The 24308-nt window shown below is 38.2% G+C and overlaps 1 protein-coding gene across 1 annotated transcript in view; it reads right to left on the reverse strand.

Annotated features, from left to right (window-relative positions):
* TMEM196 (transmembrane protein 196) overlaps window positions 1-24308 on the reverse strand; it is a 309179-nt gene that overhangs the window by 232971 nt on the left and 51900 nt on the right. Inside the window, exon 2 of the mRNA XM_070787568.1 lies at window positions 18072-18185. Within this exon, the coding sequence (XP_070643669.1) occupies window positions 18072-18091 (20 nt within the window). The 5' untranslated portion in view covers window positions 18092-18185. The remainder of the gene's footprint in view (window positions 1-18071; window positions 18186-24308) is intronic.

A 24308-nucleotide genomic window follows, 5' to 3' on the forward strand; every position in this document is an offset into this window, starting at 1 on the left:
CTATGGTTTTTCCAGTGGTCATGTATGGATGTGAGAGTTGGACTGTGAAGAAGGCTGAGCGCCGAAGAATTGATGCTTTTGAACTGTGGTGTTGGAGAAGACTCTTGAGAGTCCCTTGGACTGCAAGGAGATCCAACCAGTCCATTCTGAAGGAGATCAGTCCTGGAATTTCTTTGGAAGGACTGATGCTAAAACTGAAACTCCAATACTTTGGCCACCTCATGTGAAGAGTTAATTCATCGTAAAAGACTCTGATGCTGGGAGGGATTGGGGGCAGGAGGAGAAGGGGATGACAGGGATGTGATGGCTGGATGGCATCACCAACTCGATGGACGTGAGTCTGAGTGAACTCCAGGAGTTGGTGATGGACAGGGAGGCCTGGCGTGCTGCGATTCATGGGCTCGCAAAGAGTCGGACACGACTGAGTGACTGAACTGAACTGAATTGAACATCAAGAGGAAAAAAAACAAGGACAATGAAGGTATATGAAGTTTCTGGAATCTACAGGTATGAAAGAATTTAAACACAGCTCAACACCTAGACAGATTTAACAGTTTCTATTGTTCAATGTAGTGCTTCCAGTCCAAAATTACAAGCTATGTTAGAGGGCAATGAAATAAATGAATCATCAAAACCAGACTCAGATATGACACAGACTTTGGAATTATTAGACAAGGAATTCTAACTAACTGTGATTAATATATTAAGAGCTTTAACGTAGAAAGTAGACAACATGAAAGAATAGATGGATAATTTTAGTAAAAAAATAATAATAATAAATGATCAGAATGAAAAGTTAAGCTTTTTTTAAAAAAACTGTAACAAAAATGAACAATGCCTTCAATGGGCTTCTCAGTAGATATGACATGGCTGAGAAAAGATTCAGTGAAATTGAAGGTAAGTCAATAAAAACTTCCTAAATTGGAATATGAAGAAAAATAGAAACATAACAGACAATCCAAGAACTGTAGGACAATATCAAAGACTTAACATGTATGTAATTTGAGTAAACAAAATTAGAATGAGAAGAAATTGTAGATGGAGAAGAAATATTTGAAGTTATAACTGTCAATAACTTTCCAAAATTAATCACAGATGTCCAACTATATAACTAAGAGCTCAAAAAGTATCAAGTAGGGTAAATACCAAATAAACACATAAATGCATATTAGATTCAAATTTCAAGAAAACAAAGAGAAAGGGAACCCAGAAAAAAAAGCCACATTGTGACCTATAGAGGATCATGGACAAGATTATCAGTTACTTATCCTAAGAGACTATGTAAACAAAATGAAAGTAAAGTGAAATATTTTAAATGTTGAAGAACAAGAAAAACATGAGGAGGAATTCTATATCAGTAAAATTACCCTTCACAAGTACACCCCTCCAAAAATGAAATTCATCACAAACAAGACAACCTTGCAAGAAATATTAAAAGAAGCAATGCAGAGGACTTCCCTGATGGTGCAGCGGATAATGGCTGCACTTTGCTGGAGCAGCCGTGAAGAGATACCCCACGCCCAAGGTAAGAGAAACCCAACTAAGACGGTAGGTGTTGCAAGAGGGCATCAGAGGGCAAACACACTGAAACCATACTCACAGAAAACTAGTCAAATCTAATCACACTAGGACCACAGCCTTGTCTAACTCAATGAAACTAAGCCATGCCCCTGGGGCAACCCAAGACGGGCGGGTCATGGTGGAGAGATTTGACAGAATGTGGTCCACTGGAGAAGGGAATGGCAAACCACTTCAGTATTCTTGCCTTGAGAACCCCATGAGTAGTATGAAAAGGCAAAATGATAGGATACTGAAAGAGAAACTCCCCAGGTCAGTAGGTGCCCAATATGCTACTGGAGATCAGTGGAAAAATAACTCCAGAAAGAATGAAGGGATGGCGCCAAAGCAAAAAGAATACCCAGCTATGGATGTGACTGGTGATAGAAGCAAGGTCAGATGCTGTAAAGAGCAATATTGCATAGGAACCTGGAATGTCAGGTCCATGAATCAAGGCAAATTGGAAGTGGTCAAACAAGAGATGGCAAGAGTGAATGTCGACATTCTAGGAATCAGCGAACTGAAATGGACTGGAATGGGTGAATTTAACTCAGATGACCATTATATCTACTACTGCAGACAGGAATCCCTCAGAAGAAATGGAGTGGCCATCATGGTCAACAAGAGAGTCCAAAATGCAGTACTTGGATGCAATCTCAAAAACGACAGAATCATCTCTGTTCGTTTCCAAGGCAAACTATTCAATATCACAGTAATCCAAGTCTATGCCCCAACCAGTAATGCTGAAGAAGCTGAAGTTGAATGGTTCTATGAATACCTACAAGACCTTTTAGAACTAACACCCAAAAAAGATGTCCTTTTCATTATAGGGGACTGGAATGCAAAAGTAGGAAGTCAAGAAACACCTGGAGTAACAGGCAAATTTGGCCTTGGAATACGGAATGAAGCAGGGCAAAGACTAATAGAGTTTTGCCAAGAAAATGCACTGGTCAAAACAAACACCCTCTTCCAAAAACACAAGAGAAGACTCTATACATGGCATCACCAGATGGTCAACACCGAAATCAGATTGATTATATTCTTTGCAGCCAAAGATGGAGAAGCTCTAACAAGACCAAGAGCTGACTGTGGCTCGGACCATGAACTCCTTATTGCCAAATTCAGACTTAAATCGAAGAAAGTGGGGAAAACCACTAGACCATTCAGAAATGACCTCAATCAAATCCCTTATGATTATACAGTGGAAGTGAGAAATAGATTTAAGGGCCTAGATCTGATAGATAGAGTGCCTGATGAAATATGGAATGAGGTTTGTGACACTGTACAGGAGACAGGGATTAAGACCATTCCCATAGAAAAGAAATGCAAAAAAGCAAAATGGCTGTCTGGGGAGGCCTTACAAATAGCTGTGGAAAGAAGAGAAGCAAAAAGCAAAGGAGAAAAGGAAAGATATAAACATCTGAATGCAGAGTTCCAAAGAAGAGCAAGAAGAGATAAGAAAGCCTTCTTCAGCGATCAATGCAAAGAAATAGAGGAAAACAACAGAATGGGAAAGACTAGGGATCTCTTCAAGACATTCAGAGATACCAAGGGAACATTTCATGCAAAGATGGGCTCGATAAAGGACAGAAATGGTATGGACCTAACAGCAGCAGAAGATATTAAGAAGAGGTGGCAAGAATACACAGAAGAACTGTAAAAAAAAAGATCTTCATGACCCAGATAATCATGATGGTGTGATCACTGACGTAGAGCCAGATATCCTGGAATGTGAAGTCAAGTGGGCCTTAGAAAGCATCACTACGAACAAAGCTAGTGGAGGTGATGGAATTCCAGTTGAACTATTCCAAATCCTGAAAGATGATGCTGTGAAAGTGCTGCACTCAATATGCCAGCAAATATGGAAAACTTAGCAGTGGCCACAGGACTGGAAAAGGTCAGTTTTCATTCCAATCCCAAAGAAAGGATATTCCAAAGAATGCTCAAACTACCGCACAATTGCACTCATCTCACACGCTAGTAAAGTAATGCTCAACATTCTCCAAGCCAGTCTTGAGCAATATGTGAACCGTGAACTTCCTGACGTTCAAGCTGGTTTTAAAAAGGCAGAGGAACCAGAGATCAAATTGCCAACATCCGCTGGATCATAGAAAAAGCAAGAGAGTTCCAGAAAAGCATCTATTTCTGCTTTATTGACTATGCCAAAGCCTTTGACTGTGTGGATCACAATAAACTGTGGAAAATTCTGAAAGAGATGGGAATACCAGACCACCTGATCTGCCTCTTGAGAAATTTGTATGCAGGTCAGGAAGCAACAGTTAGAACTGGACATGGAACAATAAACTGGTTCCAAATAGGAAAAGGAGTTTGTCAAGGCTATATATTGTCACCCGGTTTATTTAACTTCTATGCAGAGTACATCATGAGAAACGCTGGACTGGAAGAAGCACAAGCTGGAATTAAGATTGCCAGGAGAAATATCAATAACCTCAGATATGCAGATCACACCACCCTTATGGCAGAAAGTGAAGAGGAACTCAAAAGCCTCTTGATGAAAGTGAAAGTGGAGAGTGAAAAAGTTGGCTTAAAGCTCAGCATTCAGAAAACGAAGATCATGGCACCCTGTCCCACCACTTTGTGGGAAATAGATGGGGAAACAGTGGAAACAGTGTCAGACTTTATTTTTCTGGGCTCCAAAATCACTGCAGATGGTGACTGCAGCCATGAAATTAAAAGACGCTTACTCCTTGGAAGGAAAGTTATGACCAACCTAGATAGCATATTCAAAAGCAGAGACATTACTTTGCCAACAAAGTAGTCTAGTCAAAGCTATGGTTTTTCCTGTGGTCATGTATGGATGTGAGAGTTGGACTGTGAAGAAGGCTGAGTGCCACAGAATTGATGCTTTTGAACTATGGTGTTGGAGAAGACTCTTGAGAGTCCCTGGGACTGCAAGGAGATCCAACCAGTCCATTCTGAAGGAGATCAGCCCTGGGATTTCTTTGGAAGGAATGATGCTAAAGCTGAAACTCCAGTACTTTGGCCACCTCATGCGAAGAGTTGACTCATTGGAAAAGACTCTGATGCTGGGAGGGATTGGGGGCAGGAGGAGAAGGGGACGACAGAGAATGAGATGGCTGGATGGCATCCCTGACTCAATGGACGTGAGTCTCAGTGAACTCCGGGAGTTGGTAATGGACAGGGAGGCCTGGCGTGCTGCGATTCATGGGGTTGCAAACAGTCAGACACGACTGAGCGACTGATCTGATCTAATGCAGGGGACACGTGTTCAATCCCTGCTCCAGGAATATCACACATGCTGTAGAGCAACTAAGCCCATGCTACAATTGTTTGAGCCTGCGTGCTCTAGGGCCCATGAACCGCACTACCAGGCCTGTGAGCCGCAATGACTGAATTCAGCATGCACAGAGCCTGTGCTCCGCAACAAGCGAGGGCACCGTGAGAAGCCCATGCACTCGGTGAAGAGCAGCCTCTGCTCACCGAAAGCAATGAACCCTAGGGCAGCCAAAAATAAATCAATACAAATAAATTTAAAAAAAGAAGTAATACAGGCAGAAGAAAAAGGGCAGGGGTTAGAAAACCAGAGCTACATAAAGAAAGGCAGGACAGAGAAAGAATAAAGAAAGGTAACATAAATGTTATATTTATCTCATTTATAATTGACCTAAAAGATAACTATTGGTAAAAGCAAAAATAAGTATTGGGTGATTATAGAACACAGATAAATTAAATGAATGACACAATATTATAATGGTGGGAAGAGGAATTGGAACTACTCTGTTAAAAGGTAATGCAGAGCATGTGAACTGGTACAGTATTTGAAAACAGATTAGTTAAAAATGTATATCGTATATGATCAGTTCAGTTCAGTCGCTCAGTCGTGTCCGACTCTTTGCGACCCCATGAATCGCAGCATGCCAGGCCTCCCTGTCCATAACCAACTCCTGGAGTTCACTAGAGCTTATTAATTATTTTAACTATAACTGATACACTAAGACAAAAGATAGAATCACATTAAATTTTAACTTGAAACAAGGGAAGGTGTAAAAATAGCAAGAAATGGGAGAGAAACAAAGTAACAAATAGTAAATAATCACTTTAAATATGAATTATCTAAATACATCAATAAAAAGACAGATTCTCAGAGTGGATTAATACAAAAACATGGCTCAGTTATATATTATCTATAATATTTCCAGTTCAAATATAAATACTCAGGTTAATAATAAAGTAATAGATAAAGAAATACTGTACTTTTAAACACTAAGCAAAAGCTAGCTGAAGTATCCATATTAATTTCAGAAAAGATGGTAATAAAGGTGTCAATTTTCCAAGTAGATTCAATAACCTTAACTTTGTATTCATCTAAGAGTGTAAGTGCCAAAATGCATGGGGCTATAACTGAGAGATTTGAAAACAGAAATGGACAAGTCCATGATTAAAGTTACTTCAAAGCCCTTCTGTCAGTAATTGATATATCAAGCAGGCAGAAAATCAGTAAGGATATCGGTGATCTGAACAACACTATCAATCAACTCTATATAATTGACATTTATGGAATACACCATTAAACAAGAACACAATATACATTTGTTTCAAGTGAACATGGAGTATACACTAAAACAGACCACATTTTGGACCATAAAACATATCTTAACGGATTTGAAAAACTAGATATAATACAAAGTTTGTTCTCAGATAATAATAAAATGGACATTGATAATAGATAGCTGGAAGAACCCCAAATGTGTTGGAGTTTAAACAACACATGAGTTAAAGAAGGCGGCTTAGGAGAACTTTTAAAAATACTTTTAATTAAATGAAAACAAAATAGAACTTATCAAAAATGGCAGGATGCAGCGAATGTAGTGCTTAGAAGGACATTTATAACACTAAAAATATAACTGTAGGGCTTCCCAGGTGGCTAAGTGGTAAAGAATCTGCCTGCCAATGCAGGGGACATGGGTTTGATCCCCTGTCCAGGAAAATCCCACATGCTGCAGAGCATCTAAGCCTGTGTGCCACTACCACTGAGTCTCTGCTCTAGAGCCCGAAGCTGCAGTCACTGAGCTCAGGTGCCTCAACTACCAAAGCTCACACACCTAGAGGCCGTGCTCTAAAACAAGGGAAGTCACAGCAATGAGAAGCCCGCGTGCCACAGCCAGAGTAGCCCTGCCTCGCCACAACTAGAGAAAAGCCCCAAAGCAACAAAAATAAATAAATAGTATAACTGTAAAGCAATAAAGAGCCAGACACCCTGGAAAGTGAAGTCAAGTGGGCCTTAGAAAGCATCACTACGAACAAAGCTAGTGGAGGTGATGGAATTCCAGTTGAGCTATTTCAAATCTTGAAAGACGATTCTGTGAAAGTGCTACACTCAATATGCCAGCAAATTTGGAAAACTCAGCAGTAGCCACAGGATTGGAAAAGGTTAGTTTTCATTCTAATCCCAAAGAAAGGATATTCCAAAGAATGCTCAAACTACCACACAATTGTACTCATCTCACATGCTAGTAAAGTAATGCTTAAAATTCTCCAAGCCAGGCTTCAGCAATATGTGAACTGTGAACTTCCTGATGTTCAAGCTGGTTTTAGAAAAGGCAGAGGAACCAGAGATCAAATTGCCAACATCCCCTGGATCATGGAAAAAGCAAGAGAGTTCCAGAAAAGCATCTATTTCTGCTTTATTGACTATGCCAAAGCCTTTGACTGTGTGGATCACAATAAACTGTGGAGAATTCTGAAAGAGATGGGAATACCAGACCACCTGATCTGCCTCTTGAGAAATCTGTATGCAGGTCAGGAAGCAACAGTTAGAACTGGACATGGAACAATAGACTGGTTCCAAATAGGAAAAGGAGTACGTCAAGGCTGTATATTGCCACCCTGTTTATTTAACTTCTATGCAGAGTACGTCATGAGAAACGCTGGACTGGAAGAAGCACAAGCTGGAATCAAGATTGCCAGGAGAAATATCAATAACCTCAGATATGTAGATGACACCACCCTTATGGCAGAAAGTGAAGAGGAACTCAAAAGCCTCTTGATGAAAGTGAAAGTGGAGAGTGAAAAAGTTGGCTTAAAGCTCAACATTCAGAAAACGAAGATCATGGCATCCGGTCCCATCACTTCATGGGAAATAGATGGGGCAACAGTGGAAACAGTGTCAGACTTTATTTTTCTGGGCTCCAAAATCACTACAGATAGTGACTGCAGCCATGAAATTAAAAGACGCTTACTCCTTGAAAGGAAAGTTATGACCAACCTAGATAGCATATTCAAAAGCAGAGACATTACTTTGCCAACAAAGGTCTGTCTAGTCAAGGCTATGGTTTTTCCTGTGGTCATGTATGGATGTGAGAGTTGGACTGTGAAGAAGGCTGAGTGCCAAAGAATTGATGCTTTGAACTGTGGTGTTGGAGAAGACTCTTGAGAGTCCCTTGGACTGCAGGGAGATCCAACCAGTCCATTCTGAAGGAGATCAGCCCTGGGATTTCTTTGGAAGGACTGATGCTAAAGCTGAAACTCCATGGCCACCTCATGCGAAGAGTTGACTCATTGGAAAAGACTCTGATGCTGGGAGGGATTGGGGGAAAGAGGAGAAGGGGACGACGGTGATGAGATGGCTGGATGGCATCACTGACTCAATGGACGTGAGTCTGGTTGAACTCCGGGAGTTGGTGATGGACAGGGAGGCCTGGCGTGCTGCAATTCATGGGGTCGCAAAGAGTTGGACACAACTGAGTGACTGATCTGATCTGATCTGATCTAAAGCAATAAAGATCTAAAATTTACATCTAAATTTTAGATTAAGAATAGATTTAGATTCTTTTAGAGTAACATTTTAATGAATTTAGATTAAACAAATTTAAAATTAAATTAATAATTTTAGATTAAGAAAAGAATAAAGATCTAAAATTTTTAAAAATCAAATAAAAAACAGAGTAAACAAATGGGAGCTAATTAAACTTAAAAATGTTTTAATAACAAAGTTAATCATAAATAAAAACAAAAGAAAACCCTCAGAATGGGAGGAAATATTTGCAAATGAGGTAACCAAGTAGGGCTTAATCTCTAAAATATACAAATAGCTCATGCAGCTCAATGTCAGAAAGACAAACAACCCAATCAAAAAATGGATAGAAGATCTAAATAGACATTTCTCCAAAAAAGATATACAGATGGCCAACCAGGCCATGAAAAGATGCTCAACAATGCTAATTATCAGAGAAATGTAAATCAAAACTACAACGAATTATCACCTCACACCTGTGAGAGGGGCCATCATCAAAAAATCTACAAACAATAAATGCTGAAGAGGGCAGGGAGAAAAGGGAACCCTCCCACACTGTTGGTGGCAATTAAAATTGAAAAACTGAAAACAGAGCTACCATATGATCATGATACAAGAATCCACTCCCACACACATATCTGGAGAAAACCATAATTCAAAGAAATACAGGTACCCTAATGTTCATTGCAGCATTATTCACAATAGCCAGGACATGGAAGCAACCTAAATGTCTATCAACAGAGAAATGCATAAAGAAGATGTGGTACATATATATAACAGAATATTAGCCATCAGTCAGTTCAGTGACTCAGTCATGTCTGACTCTTTGTGACCCCATGGATTGCAGCACGCCAGACTTCCATGTCCATAACGAACTCCTAGAGCTTACTCAAACTCGTGTCCATCAAGTCAGTGATGCCATCCAACCATCTCATCCACTGTCGTCTCCTTCTCCTCCCACCTTCAATCTTTCTCAGCATCAGGGTCTTTTACAATGAGTCAATTCTTCATGTCAGGTGGCCAAAGTATTGGAGTTTCAGCTTTAGCATCAGTCCTTCCAATGAATATTCAGGAATGATTTCCTTTAGGATGGACTGGTTGAATCTCCTTGCAGTCCAAGGGACTCTCAAGAGTCTTCTCCAACACCACAGTTCAAAAGCATCAATTCTTCGGCACTCAGCTTTCTTTACAGTCCAACTCTCACATCCATACATGACTACTGCAATAACCAAAGCTTTGACTAGACAGACCTTTGTTGGTAAAGTAATGTCTCTGCTTTTTAATATGCTGTCTAGGTTGGTCATAGCTTTTCTTCCAAGGAGCAAGCGTCTTTTAATTTCATGGCTGCAGTCACCATCTGCAGTGATTTTGGAGCCCAAAAAGATGTCTTTCACTGTTTCCCCATATATTTGCCATGAAGTGATTGGACTGGATGCCATGGTCTTAGTTATCTGAATGTTGTTTTAAGTCAACGTTTTCACTCTTCTCTTTCACTTTCATTAAGAGGCTCTTTAGTTCTTCTTTGCTTTTGTGCTTCATCCAGCCTGGCATTTCTCATGATGTACTCTGCATAGACGTTAAATAAGAAGGGTGACAATATACAGCCTTGTTGTACTCCTTTCCCATTTTGAAACCAGTCTGTTGTTCCATGTTTGGTTCTAACTGTTGCTTCTTGACCTGCATGCAGATTTCTTATTATTATATTCTTTTCTTATTATATATATTTCTTTTTATTATAATATTTTATTATTATACTAGCCATAGAAAAGAACAAAATAATGTCATTTGCAGCAACATGGATGGACCCAGAGATCCTCATACTGAGTGAAGTAAGTCAGACAGAGAAATACAGTTGGCTCAGTGGTGAAGAATCTGCCTGCAGTGCAGGAGATGTGGGTTGGATCCCTGGGTTGGAAAGATTCCCTGGAGCAAGAAAACAGCAACCCACTCCAGTATTCTTGTCTGGGAAATCCCATGGACAGAGGAGCCTAGTGGGCTGCAGTCCATGGGGTCACAAATGTGTGAACACAACTTAGCAACCTAACAGCATCACTTATATGTGGAATCTTACAAAAAGCTACAAATGAATGTATCTATAAAAGTGAAATAGAGTTACAGAAGTAGAAAATAAACTTACGGTTACTGGGTTTGGGCAAATTGGAAAATTGGGATTTACACACACACACTACTATATATAAAATAGATAACTAATAAGGACCTACTGTATAGTGCAGGGAACTCTACTGAATGGTCTATATTGGAATATTATCTTTAAAAAGAGTAGATATATGTATTTGTATAACAGATTCACTTTTCTGTACACATGAAACACAACATTGTAAATCAGTTATACCACAGTAAATTTTTTTTAAAAAGCTCTTCCTTAAGAAACTAGAGAAGAAAAGCAGATTAAAAATCAAGAAAGCAGAAGAAAATTAATATTAAAAATTAGAGCAGAAACCAATAGAATGAGAAACAGGAAAATGATGAAGAAAAGCAATGAATACAAAACTGTTTTTTGAAAATACCAATACCACTGGAAAAACTTTAGCTAGAATAGCCAAGAAAAAACAATGATGATACAATTGAATAATAATGCATTAAAGAGGTAGCCATTATCACTGACCCAATGGAAATGAAAATAATAAGTAGTACTATCAATTAATCTATGTTCAAAACTTGAAAATTTAGGCAAAATAGACCAGTTCCTTGAAAAACACTACTGAAACACACAAGGAAAAATAATAGGCATGTATCTTAAAGATTAATTAATAATTCTTCTTCTGATAAAAGAAATCAAAGATCCAGATAGTTTCACTAATGAATTCTACCAAACATTTAACACAAAATGACACCAAATATACAAAATTTCTTCTAGAAAGTAGAAGCACAGCAAATTCTTCCTACCTCATTTTATGAGGACAGAATTATCCCAACACCAAATACAAGAAAACAAAACAGCATTTCATTGCAGGTGGATTCTTTACTGCTGAGCCACTGGGAAACCCAGAATGTACATAGGTTCCACTCAAGTACTACCTTCTTTTATGTAATGAACTTAAACATCCTTGGATTTTGGTATCCAAGGTGTTTCCTGGAACAAATCTCTCAAAGATACTGAGGAATGACTGTAACTCCATTTTGTTAGTTTAAAATTTTTTATTGAGATGAAATTTAGGTTACATAAAATTAAAAGTTTTAAAATAAACGATTCAGTGGCCATTTAATACATCCACAATGTTATATCATCACTGCTTTCTAGTTTCAAAATATTTTCATCACTCCAAAATAAAACACATTAAGCAATTATTCCCCATTTGACCCTTTTGCTGATTCCAGACCTTGCCAACTACCAATCTGCTCACTGTGTATACAGATTTATCTATTCTAGACATTTCATGTAAGTGGAATTGAACATTATGTGACCTTTGTGTCTTAACTGTTCCATTTAGCAAAATGTTTTCTAGGTATATCCACATTAGACAATGTATCAGTACTTCATTTTTTTTTTTTTTACAACTGAATAATATTCTATTGTTTATTGACACATATGTATATATTTTCACTTTTGTTGCTTTTGTTGTTATATCTAAAAATTCATTACCAGATGCAAGGCCATGAAGATTTATCCCTGTTTTCTTGTATAAGAGTTTTATACTTGAATCACTTATATTTAGCTTATGAAAGTGAAGTCCCTCAGTCGTGTCCAACTCTTTGTGATTCCATGGACTGTAGTCTACCAGGCTTCTCTGTCCATGGGATTTTCCAGGCAAGAGTACTCTAGTGGGTTGCAATTTCCTTCTCCAGGGGATCTTCCTGACCCAGGGATCTAACCCAGGTCTCCTGCAGGCAGATGCTTGACCTTCTGAGCCACCTGGTGTGAGGTTAAGGATAACTTCATTTTTTTGTATGTGGATATACTGTTATCCCTGGATCACATGTTTAAGAAACTTCTTTAACTACTAATGATCTTAGCACTTATCAAAAATTAGTTGAGCACAGATGTATAGGTTTATTGATTGGCCTCTGACTATATATTTTTTTCCATTTCTGATGTATAGAAACAGTTGACTTTTGTGTATTGATGGCATATTTTGTAACCTTGCAAAATCCACTGAAGGTTCAGAAAGGATTTCATGAACTTGTTTCCAGTTATTTTAAAGATGTCAACTTTACTTAATCCTCTGGTTGGATATTCCAATGATCTATAAATAATCTGAATTACTTTTTAATATCTACAAACTGATTCTAAAGTTTAGATGGAGAGGTCAGATTAGCCAACAACACTGAAGGAGAAGAACAAAATTGGAGGACTGATACCACCTGATTTCAAGACTTACTAAAAAAAAAAAAAAATTCAAAACTAAAGTATCCAGATCAGTGTGATATTGATGAAAAAACAGACAAATCAATGAAACAGAATAGAGTGCCCCAAAATAGACCCACATAAATATAATCAACTGGTCCCTGACATAAATAACTAAGGCAACACAATGGAGCAAAGAAAATCTCTTGAACAAATAGTACCAGAATAACTAGAAACTCACTTGCCAAAAAAAAATCTAGACACAGACATTATAATCTTCACGAAAATTAACTCAAATGGATCACAGACCTAACTATAAAATGCAAAATAGTAAACTCCTAGAAAACACAGTAGAAAAACTACATGACCTTGGCTATGGTGATGCCTTTATAGATAAAATATCAAAGATACAACCTATGAAAGAAATAATTGATAATTTGAATTTCATTAAAACTTCTGCTCTGTGAAAGAATATCAAGAGAATGAGAAGATAAGCCACAGATCAGGAGAAGATATATGCAAAAGATATACCTATTTAAAAGACTTATCCAAGATATATAAAGAAATCTTAAAATTCAACAATATGAAAACAAATAACCCACTTAAAAAATGAACCAATGACCTTAACAAATTCCTCACCAAAAAAGATACACTAATAGTAAATAAGCATATAAAAAAGTGTTCTACGAGTCACCAGAGAAGTGGAATCTAAAACAATGAGATAACACTATATTCCTACTAGAATGGCCAAAATCCACATCCTGACAATACCAAATGCTGATAAGGAGTTTTAGGAACTCTCATATAATGCTGGTGGGAATGCAAAGTGGTACAGCCATTTCAGAGGACACTTGTAAATTTCTTACAAAAGTAGGCATATTCTTACCATATGATTCCACAATCATACTCTGGTACAATTTACTCGTACTGAAAACTGAAAACTTCTGTCCACACAAAAATCTGCACACAGATGTTCATAGATACTTTACTGATAATTGTTTAAACTTAGAAGCAACCAAATCCTTCAGTAACTGAATGGATGAATAAACTCTGGTACATCTAAATACTGCAATACTATTTAGTACTAAAAAGGAATGACCTATCAAGCTATGAAATGACATGAAAAAAACATGAACACATATTCCTAAGTGAAAGAGGCCAATCTTAAAGAGCTACATACTGTATGTTTCCAAATATATATGATTCTGGAAAAGTAAAAATTGTGGCAATTTTAAAAAGATTAGTGTTTGGAAGTGGGGAATTGGGAGAGGTAGAAGGACACAGTGGAGATGAATAATCAGAACACAGAGAATTTTTAGGGCAGTGAAAATACTTTGCATGATTATGGATATATGTTATTGGACATTTGCCTAAACCCATAGAATATATTGAATAGGACACCAACAGTGAACTTAAAGTGAACTATGCATTGCGTGATCACGATTTGTCAATGTAGGATCATCATTGGTGAAAAAAAAGAGGACCATTCTGGTGAGTGATATTGATGAGAGGGGAGGATATTCATGTCTACAGATAGGAAGGAGTAAATGAGAAATCCTGTATTTTCCTCTCAATTTTATTTTAAACCTAAACTGTTCTAAAAAATAAAGTTTTTTAAAGAACACTTTTTTTTAAATTTTTTTATTTTATTTTATTTTTAAATTTTACAATATTGTATTAGTTTTGCCAAATATCGAAATGAATCCACCACAGGTACACCTGTGTTCCCCATCCTGAACCCTCCTTCCTCCTCCCTCCCCATACCCTCCCTCTGGGTCGTCCCAGTGCACTAGCCCCAAGCCTCCAGTATCGTGCATTGAACCTGGACTGGTGACTCGTTTCATAAATGATATTATACATGTTTCAATGCCATTCTCCCAAATCTCCCCACCCTCTCCCTCTCCCACAGAGTCTGATAAGTATAGATAAGACTGATCTATAAAATTGTTCTAAATTTCTTGTTGAAGCCTAGGTATGTCATGCTTAATACATTTACTGACCATTTGTTTAGTGATTTTATCAAGGAAAGAAATAAACTATACCCACTATGACTTGTTCTAAATGCATATATGTTCATTTTTCATGATCATTTTTTCCCTCAGATGCTCAGAAACTATTTGTTTAAAATGCACTCTAGAATATTGCTGAGATAAAGTCATTAGTCTATAGTTAGTGAGATAATGCTGTCTTTTTCCTTTTGAGAATAAGAAATTTTTTTTCTAGCCAATAGCCAGAGTCAAGGGGCAAATGAAGAGAATTAAGAAATGTTTAACATTTATTGCAGAAAATGAAAAAATTTAAATATATATAGTGCACAGAATTATATTGAAAAGGATTAATGTTTAAGATTCTGAGGAGGAGGAAGGAAACTTTCATCAATAGAATAAGAATAGAGAATGATGACAGGAAAAGGAGAAAGCAAAGCTTGAAACAGTAAGTATGAGATTGATCCCGCAGAAGGAGAAAACACATTCTGAAAAAAAGAAAAAGATTCAAAGAGCATGCTCACCAAACACTGGCAAGCTCCAAAGGGGGGAAAAAAAGTGAGAACCTGAAGCATTTGATAGCACTCTGCGGTGTTACATAGAAGTTTAAAGTATTCTCAACAACACTGAATTAGAATGAAAGTTAAGAGACATCAGATGAGATCAGTCACTCAGTCGTGTCCGACTCTATGCGACCCCATGAATCACAGCACGCCAGGCCTCCCTGTCCATCACCAACTCCCGGAGTTCACCCAGACTCACATCCATCAAGGCGGTGATGCCATCCAACCATCTCATCCTCTGTCATCCCCTTCTCCTCTTGCCCCCAATCCCTCCCAGCATCAGGGTCTTTTCCAATGAGTCAACTCTTCGCATGAGGTGGCCAAAGTACTGGAGTTTCAGCTTTAGTATCATTCCTTCCAAAGAAATCCCAGGCCTGATCTCCTTCAGAATGGACTGGTTGGATCTCCTTGCAGTCCAAGGGACTCTCAAGAGTCTTCTCCAACACCACAGTTCAAAAGCATCAATTCTTCGGCACTCAGCTTTCTTCACAGTCCAATTCTCACATCCATACATGACCATAGCCTTGACTAGATGAACCTTTGTTGGCAAAGTAATGTCTCTGCTTTTGAATATGCTATCTAGGTTGGTCATAACTTTCCTTCCAAGGAGTAAGCGTCTTTTAATTTCATGGCTGCAGTCACCATCTGCAGTGATTTTGGAGCCCAGAAAAATAAAGTCTGACACTGTTTCCACTGTTTCCCCATCTATTTCCCATGAAGTGGTGGGACCGGATGCCATGATCTTCGTTTTCTGAATGTTGAGCTTTAAGCCAACTTTTTCACTCTCCACTTTCACTTTCATCAAGAGGCTTTTGAGTTCCTCTTCACTTTCTGCCATAAGGGTGGTGTCATCTGCATATCTGAGGTTATTGATATTTCTCCCGGCAATCTTGATTCTAGCTTGTGTTTCTTCCAGTCCAGCATTTCTTATGATGTACTCTGCATATAAGTTAAATATACAGGGTGACAATATACAGCCTTGACGAACTCCTTTTCCTATTTGGAACCAGTCTGTTGTTCCATGTCCAGTTCTAACTGTTGCTTCCTGACCTGCATACAAATTAACTACAATTCAGAACTCACTCTTGACAATTCATGTGTATCTAATGATACCAGGAATGGAACATGGAGGCCAAGATGGAGGAGCAAGATAAGGTCATTGTGATTCATTCCAACTCTACTAAAATAGTGATCCCTTATTTCGGGGAGCCAGAGTGAGGCCTCCACCCATGGCAAAGGTCATGAGGAAGGAGGCTCGACATACGCAAAGGCGGGATCGAACCTCAGGAGTCCCCCTGGAAATTTTCGAGCATCTACCCCCAAAAACCAGAGTCTGCCTACTTTACTGTTTTGTGTTCTTACCTCTGACTTTACTGGGTGCTGTCCCCCACCACCATCTCACTCTCTCTGATAAAGAGTTAACTTACAGCTCCAGTTAATAGAGTTCCTGGACATTAGGAGTGTTTAAATCCAAACCCATCAGATAGTTCTCTAACTCGCCTGACAAGTTTACCCGGACTCTTACAGCTATGTATACAATTGTTTACAGTCTCTCAGCCTGGAGAGGCACGGGAAGCTTAAGATATTCAAATAGCTTAAAGCCTCTCAGAGAGTTAGAAACTGTCAGAATAAAACTAGTAAAAGATTTTACTGATGAGCCAATGCTTGCTGTCAAGTTCTACATCCCCTGTATTGTATCCTTGAATGTGTATTAATTAATATAGTTGGTATGTAGAAAAAATAAGTAGTGGCCTTGGTGTTAGCAACTTTAGACCCTTAAGGTAATAAATTATTTCCTTTGTTGTAAACCCACTGCACCTCTGTCCTATAGGAATGTAACTTTAACACCTTCGGAGGATGGCGCCAAACCTTAAAATAATTACTCTTAGAGAAAATAAGTCTAACGGTTGACAAACCTTTGTCAAGAGTCATAAAATGTTAATAGGCCTTCTGGCCAGAAGATGATGTAAATCACCTAAACCATTTGTATACGATAAATTTGCAGGAAAGAAACCCTGGTTTTGATAAGGATCAAAGACTGCTGACTCTGCATGATTTCACGCCCCCTATTATCTTCTATGTACAACTTATGGTATAACAGCCCCTGTTGAAAATAAAGCTACGGGCCTTGCTCACCGAAGTTTGGTCTCCCCATGTCATTCTTTCTTTTCACATTTCAGCTGAGTCTCCATCTGGAGCACGGAGGTCCTCTGCGACCATTTATTTGCCTGGGCTTCTAAGACCCACTCGAGAAGCTGCCTAAGGTGGGGCACCTTCCGCTATTTGAGAGGGCACCTGCGGCCTCTGTGGTCAGAGCTAACCTGATGTTATAGGTTATATTGATTTTCCACATAAACCAAGCTACTCAGCCTCTTTTCTCCACTGAATTTTCCTACTGAGCTATCCTCATTCTATTACTCTTTATATCTTTGATAAATATTTAAATTAATCACCGACGCCGTCTCCCCTTTGAATACCCTGGATCAGCCAGGGCTGGACCTTGGCACCTTATATAGCACATAAGATGCACATATGGAAGCTACATATGGATTACTATAATATTCAAAATTAAGTTTTATTGTTATACTCACTTTGTCAATAGATAAACTGAAATTAAGAGACGTTAAGCGATTTGGCCCAAGTCACATAGCTAGTACGTGGTGGAAATGGTGCAAAAATTCAATTCTGTTACTATACAGCCTAATTTTTTAACCAGTAAGTTTGCAAGCTATGGTTATCCTGCTTGATTTTTCACTATTGCTCCTCTTAAAAGATAGATATAGCCAAATTAATGTTTGTAATATTTTTCTGAATATTTAGAACTAAAAAACTTGCTTAAAGTAATTCAGGGCTGAATTATCTAGAGATGAAACCATCACATTTACCTTCTGTTCAACAGGATCATGCAATGCAGTGCAGGGGCTGATACTCAAAAGCCAAAAGCTAATCCCTTTATCATTTAGGCACAACAGTATCTCAGGCTCCAGGGTTTCTTCTTCCTGTACATAAAATGATACACATGGTTAGTCTGAGGCCCTGTGTTTGTGCATTATTCTCATCCCTAAGTGTAACAGAACAGAGGATGCTTTGTTAAGGGCATCTGTGTTTCATTCAATCCAATTCTAAACTGACTCAGCAAAATTATTCCAAGCCTGACATGTTCAATGCTTTTGTAGTTGTTGTATTCCAGGGGAGTTTGGTTACACTGGAAGGTACCCAAATGGGGAGACCAGAGCAGGGCAGTGCTGTCTGACACTCCCAACTGAGTGAGGGACTCAAGCAGCCAATGAGTTATAAAAGGAAATTGAAACAGAGAAAGCTAGTTGGATAAATCCAAGCTAGATTTCTTAAAGGAGATAAAAGAAATAAAAGCCCAAAAGAGCAGATGCCAAAGTCAATCCTTCACGATGTTCTGACATAAAACTGGTTTACTGCAGAATTCTTTAGAAAAGTGACTCATCCTTAATAAAAAACATTCAGTGTTAGCCAGCTGGAATGAAACTAGGCGTATATTTCACCAGTTAGCTCTTTGGCCTTAACTGATGATGATCAAGCCCTAATAGATTTGCTTTCATTCTAACATAGAAAGTTTGGATATTAACCTGCAGCTCAGAATCCATCTCCAGACTGGACCTACAAAATTGGACCAGATCATTTTCAACAGACATTTGTTCCTTCTGGCTAGACTCATGGTCCAAAAAGTTTCTTATTGGTCAGGAAATAGCAAAGTACAGCTTTTCTTGAGGAATTTGGCCATTTAACTTTTGGTTATTTGCCAGAATTTAAAAACGGTAAAGATAGAGATTGGAGAAGGAAATGGCAACCCACTCCGGTACTCTTGCCTAGAAAATTCCATGGATGGAGGAGCCTGGTGGGCTACAGTCCATGGGGTCACAAAGAATCAGACACAACTGAGCGACTTCACGAAAGATAGAGATAAATGGGATGATGGGATGTAAAAAATGAAAAAGAGAAATAGCACAATTTTTTAAAACTAGAAAATAGATAATTGAATTCTTTTGGAGTGTCTAGTAAAGAATTTTAAAAGACAACAGCAATAAAATAAACTTTTAAACAATCTGTTTTACTAAATTTATATGCTTTAATTCAGGTTATTGATGATTAAAAACAGCATTAGAGCAAATATTCCCTAAAATTAAATAGTGAAATACATCACCAGTGTGTATTTGATATGCTGGATCAATTTTCTTGCTTTTCTTTGAATAACAAGGTGGTCATTAAAAGATACTTCAAAATGGAGTAAAAGTGACAATTGGGTAAGACATTAAATATTACTGTCAAGTTGATATTAGATTAGAAAACCCTAAAGTAGAATCTTGAACATTTCCTAAGCAGTACCATACCTATTCCTTTTTTGCATCTCTGCCCAGAAGAGGTAGAAAATTAGTGTAAAATTGTTTCTAGACCAGTAAAAGACAGGTCTGGCTTCATCACAAGGATAGGAATCTGGTAATGCCTAGATAAGGTTGTGGGCTCTGGTCTAGACATTGTTAAAACTCTATTTCACAGTACTGTGTTTGACTTGAGAACTTACTTAAAATCCTGCAGTGGGTGGTTCTGAAAATAAAAATCCAGTTAAGCCATCTGGCTCTTCAGTTATGCAAAATATAAAACAATTTGCCTAGCTTCCCTCTTTCCATCACTCCCTCTCTATTGACTTTCGTTGCTAGTTCTATTCTGGGCATTTTTATTATTCAGAAAAAAAAATTGAGCTTGCTGAATCCTCCTCAACCAGTTGACATTGATAGCAAAGCTTTTCGAAATATTAATAGTTATAGGTAAATTATCTTTGGAAAAATAAAAATAGCCATTAGACCAAAGGATATTTTACATACTTCACTTTACTATCATATAGTTATATTTTTTGGAAGAGGTTATATGTAGATGTAATTTACTTAGTGCTCCAGTGTCTGGCTTTTAAAGTTTTGTAAGCTATCAAACCATCATCTGACCTACTCAAATACTAAAGCTTCCAAAATGGAAAATAACCAATCATGCAGTGATAACAATAAAGAGCAAGAAAATGAATCTGGGGACAAATTCATATTTAATGGATATAAACCTCAATGATTTTGGAATTGAATGCTAAAGATAGTTAATCTAATTTACTAGCAATCTCCTTTAAAGCAATCTATGCCTTTTCAGAAAATTAAACAAGCTATTAAATATTTTGGGAAAGCAGATTTTTTTCCCTATGTGAAGTACATCTAGAAAAATACACATATAAGGTTAAAATCAATATATGAAAAAAAGAAATGTGTAGTTTATGAAATCAGTCTTTTACTTTTGGTGACTTGTCCTATAAACACTAAAATATATAATATTTGTAATATTCAAATAATTATACATCTTCACAATGATATCTCAAACTGATCAACTTGAAAAAACTACAAAGAATTTCTACTACTCAGTATTATTGAGGCAAATGAAATACAGGCATATGCATACAGTCTTAGTAAGGCTGCTCTGAAAGAGCAGAAAATTTCTGGAGTGTTATTTGATAATAAATATAAAAACATTTAAATAGACTTACTTTTTCCCAGAAATTTCATGTCTAACAGTTTATTCTAAGGACCAAATTGGAATAGTGTACAAATATCCCATATATATAAACATATATATATATATATATCATATGTGTGTATATATATATAAGCAGAAAAGGTAAGTGCTATATTATGTGCATGTATATCATATATATATATATATATGGGGAATATATATATATATATATACACACTATATTTGTCTTCATGGTTGTTGTTTTAGTCACTACGTTGTGTCCGACTCTTTGCCACCCCATAGACTGTAGCCCACCAGGCTCCTCTGTCCATGGGATTTCCCAGGCAAGAGTACTGGAGTGGGCTGCCATTTCCTTTCCAGGGGATCTTCCTGACCCAGGGTCTGAACCTATCTCCTGCTTGGCAGGCAGATTCTTTACCACTGAGTCACCTGGGAAGCCTCCTGTGTATATACATCTATGTATATATCAGGGCAGCATTTTTATTTTTAAAACTGGGAGTGAACCAAGCATCAATACATGTGGTTGGTTTCCCTGGTGGCTCAGACAGTAAAGAATCTGCCTGCAAAGCAGGAGACTGGGATTCAATCCTCAGGTCAGGAAGATTGCCTGGAAAATTACATGGACAGAGGTGTGTGAAAGGCTACAGTCCATGGGGCCACAAAGAGTCAGACACAACTGAACAACTAACACCACACACTATGGATGATATATCAAGACTACAACGCTACAAAGCCGGAAAGAAAGAATCATTCACTTTGTTTATTAAGAAGGCAATTTATTGATGATTATAGTATTAAGAGGATATCTATGATGTTTCTGAGTGGTGCGATGGTCTTTTCTGTTTCCGTGTGTGTGTGTGTGTGTGTGTGTGTGCGCTCGCACGCGCGCGCACACATGCAAGTCTGTAAAATGTGGGAGGGGTCAGAAGAACAAGAACGGTGGCATGCTGAAGGTGAGGGATGGGTTTCTGACACTGCATCACACTCATCTTTCTGCTTTTGTGTGTTTGAAAAGTCTTCACAGCACAAGATTTCATGCTGCTTTTTAACTGTAATATCTTTGAGTGGTGGTTTTGCGATATCTCTTCTCTCTTTTTTGCTTATTAGTGAACACATACAAGTGAAAGTGGAAGTCACTCAGCCGTGTCTGACTCTTTGCAACCCCATGGACAATACAGTCCATGGAATTCTCAAGGCTAGAATACTGGCGTGGGTACCTGTTCCCTTCTCCAGGGGATCTTCCCAACCCAGGGATCCAACCTAGGTCTCACACATTACAGATGGATTCTTTACCAGCTGAGCTACAAGGGAAGCCCTCAGTGAACACGTTACTCAGTAAAAATTTTAAAAATAAAACGGAACAAAAATTAAGTCTACAGAAAAACATGCTTTGCTTGTTTCCTCAATTCTGCAGTCCATCCGAGTGTTGTTGACAATAACATCTTCTCTCAGAACTGCTTGCCCTCCAAAGCCAATTCTTACCTTGGGCTAAAGGGGTACAGTAGGTTGTGCCTCAGAAAACCCTTGTTCTGCCTCAGTTTCTTTGCTGCTGCTGGTACCATACACCTACTGCCTGTATTTTGCTTGCTATTCTGGTTTGCATTTACGTGCACATGGGCCTACAGGTTTGCCTGCTCCTCCTGACTTTGGTCAAGCCTTGTCCTCACAATCACTTTCACATGTGCCTCTGGTCATCCGTTCTGGCCTTTGCCCCCATTTTCCCTAGATTCATGGCATCATTTGGTGTTTTTCTTGTTAAATATCTTGACTCATCTGGTTTGCATGGCATACTGTTCACATCAGTTCTATACCCTGCCAAATCAACCACTCCCATGCACTGCACAGCTCTGTTGCTACCTAAGAAGAAATGAAACAAATCTTAGCAGAGAAAATAAATCAAGGTGCATCAGTTATGAATGAGCTGATCTACAACTGCTGGCATTTCTATATTGTCAGAGGTAAGGTATATGCCTGTAGGAAAAGCTTGACTCTGGATTTAGACCTGGACTCAAACTCTGAACCTGCAACTTGGTAGTTACAGATCCTTAGGCAAATTATGTGCTTCAGCATTACCATCAGTAAAATGGGGATAATATTGGCTTCCAGGATTAAATGAGTGAATATACATAAAGCCATTAGAACAGAACTGACACAAATGTTAAATTACTATTTGTTCTTATTACTAATATTTTTAGATCCTCTGAACATTATACCAATAATTACTAAAAAAATACTTGTGGGAGGTATTTTTTATAACCTCAGATATGCAGATGACACCACCCTTATGGCAGAAAGTGAAGAGGAACGAAAAAGCCTCTTGATGAAAGTGAAAGTGGAGAGTGAAAAAGTTGGCTTAAAGCTCAACATTCAGAAAATGAAGATCATGGCATCTTCATGGGAAATAGATGGGGAAACAATGTCAGACTTTATTTTTGGGGGCTCCAAAATCACTGCAGATGGTGACTGCAGCCATGAAATTAAAAGACGCTTACTCTTTGGAAGGAAAGTTATGACCAACCTAGATAGCATATTCAAAAGCAGAGACATTACTTTGCCAACAAAGGTCCATCTAGTCAAGGCTATGGTTTTTCCAGTGGTCATGTATGGATGTGAGAGTTGGACTGTGAAGAAGGCTGAGTGCCAAAGAATTGATGCTTTTGAACTGTGGTGTTGGACAAGACTCTTGAGAGTCCCTTGGACTGCAAGGAGATCCAATCAGTCCATTCTGAAGGGGATAGTCCTGGGATTTCTTTGGAAGGAAGGATGCTAAGGCTGAAACGCCAGTACTTTGGCCACCTCATGTGAAGAGTTGACTCATTGGAAAAGACTCTGATGCAGGGAGGGATTGGGGGCAGGAGGAGAAGGGGACAACAGAGGATGAGATGGCTGGATGGCATCACTAACTCGATGGACATGAGTCTGAGTGAACGCAGGGAGTTGGTGATGGACAGGGAGGCCTGGCGTGCTGTGATTCATGGGGTCACAAAGAGCTGGACACGACTGAGTGACTGAACTGAACTGAACTTGTGGGAGGAATTTAGAATGAATATTAAATAACAATATAATAACAAAAGCACAAAATTATGCCTTATACGGGTGTGTGAATATACTCACTCCTTTAGTAAATGTTGATTGTATTTCTGAGGTGACGCAGCCACTGTGTTGGATACCAGGCAAAAGTCTGAGAACAAGACAAATGAAGAATCTGCCCTTATGGGAATAACACGGTAATAGAACTTAAATTTGAACTGATGAATGAATGGCTTTGTGGATGCCAAGGAATGTGTAACCTTCACTGTGAAGTAGCTTTCTCTTTGCCAGATAAGTAAAGTCCTCACTAGGTATGTTCAACTACTTTTTGTCTCTGTTCTTTTCTGACCTTGAAAGGTAATTGATGACTGTATATTAATCATAGATTGCTTAAAGAGTTGAATAAGATTAAACTTGCTTCACATCGACACAGCAAAAATATAATAACATTAGGCCTGATAAAATATTCACCATTTTTGGTTTTTCCCTTATTTTTTCCACAAGGAAAAATAGCTTTATTATTTTTATTATATTTTTTGCAATGCATG

This window comes from Bos indicus, chromosome 4 (genome assembly GCF_029378745.1).
Source record: "Bos indicus isolate NIAB-ARS_2022 breed Sahiwal x Tharparkar chromosome 4, NIAB-ARS_B.indTharparkar_mat_pri_1.0, whole genome shotgun sequence".
Taxonomy (NCBI): Eukaryota; Metazoa; Chordata; class Mammalia; order Artiodactyla; family Bovidae; genus Bos; species Bos indicus.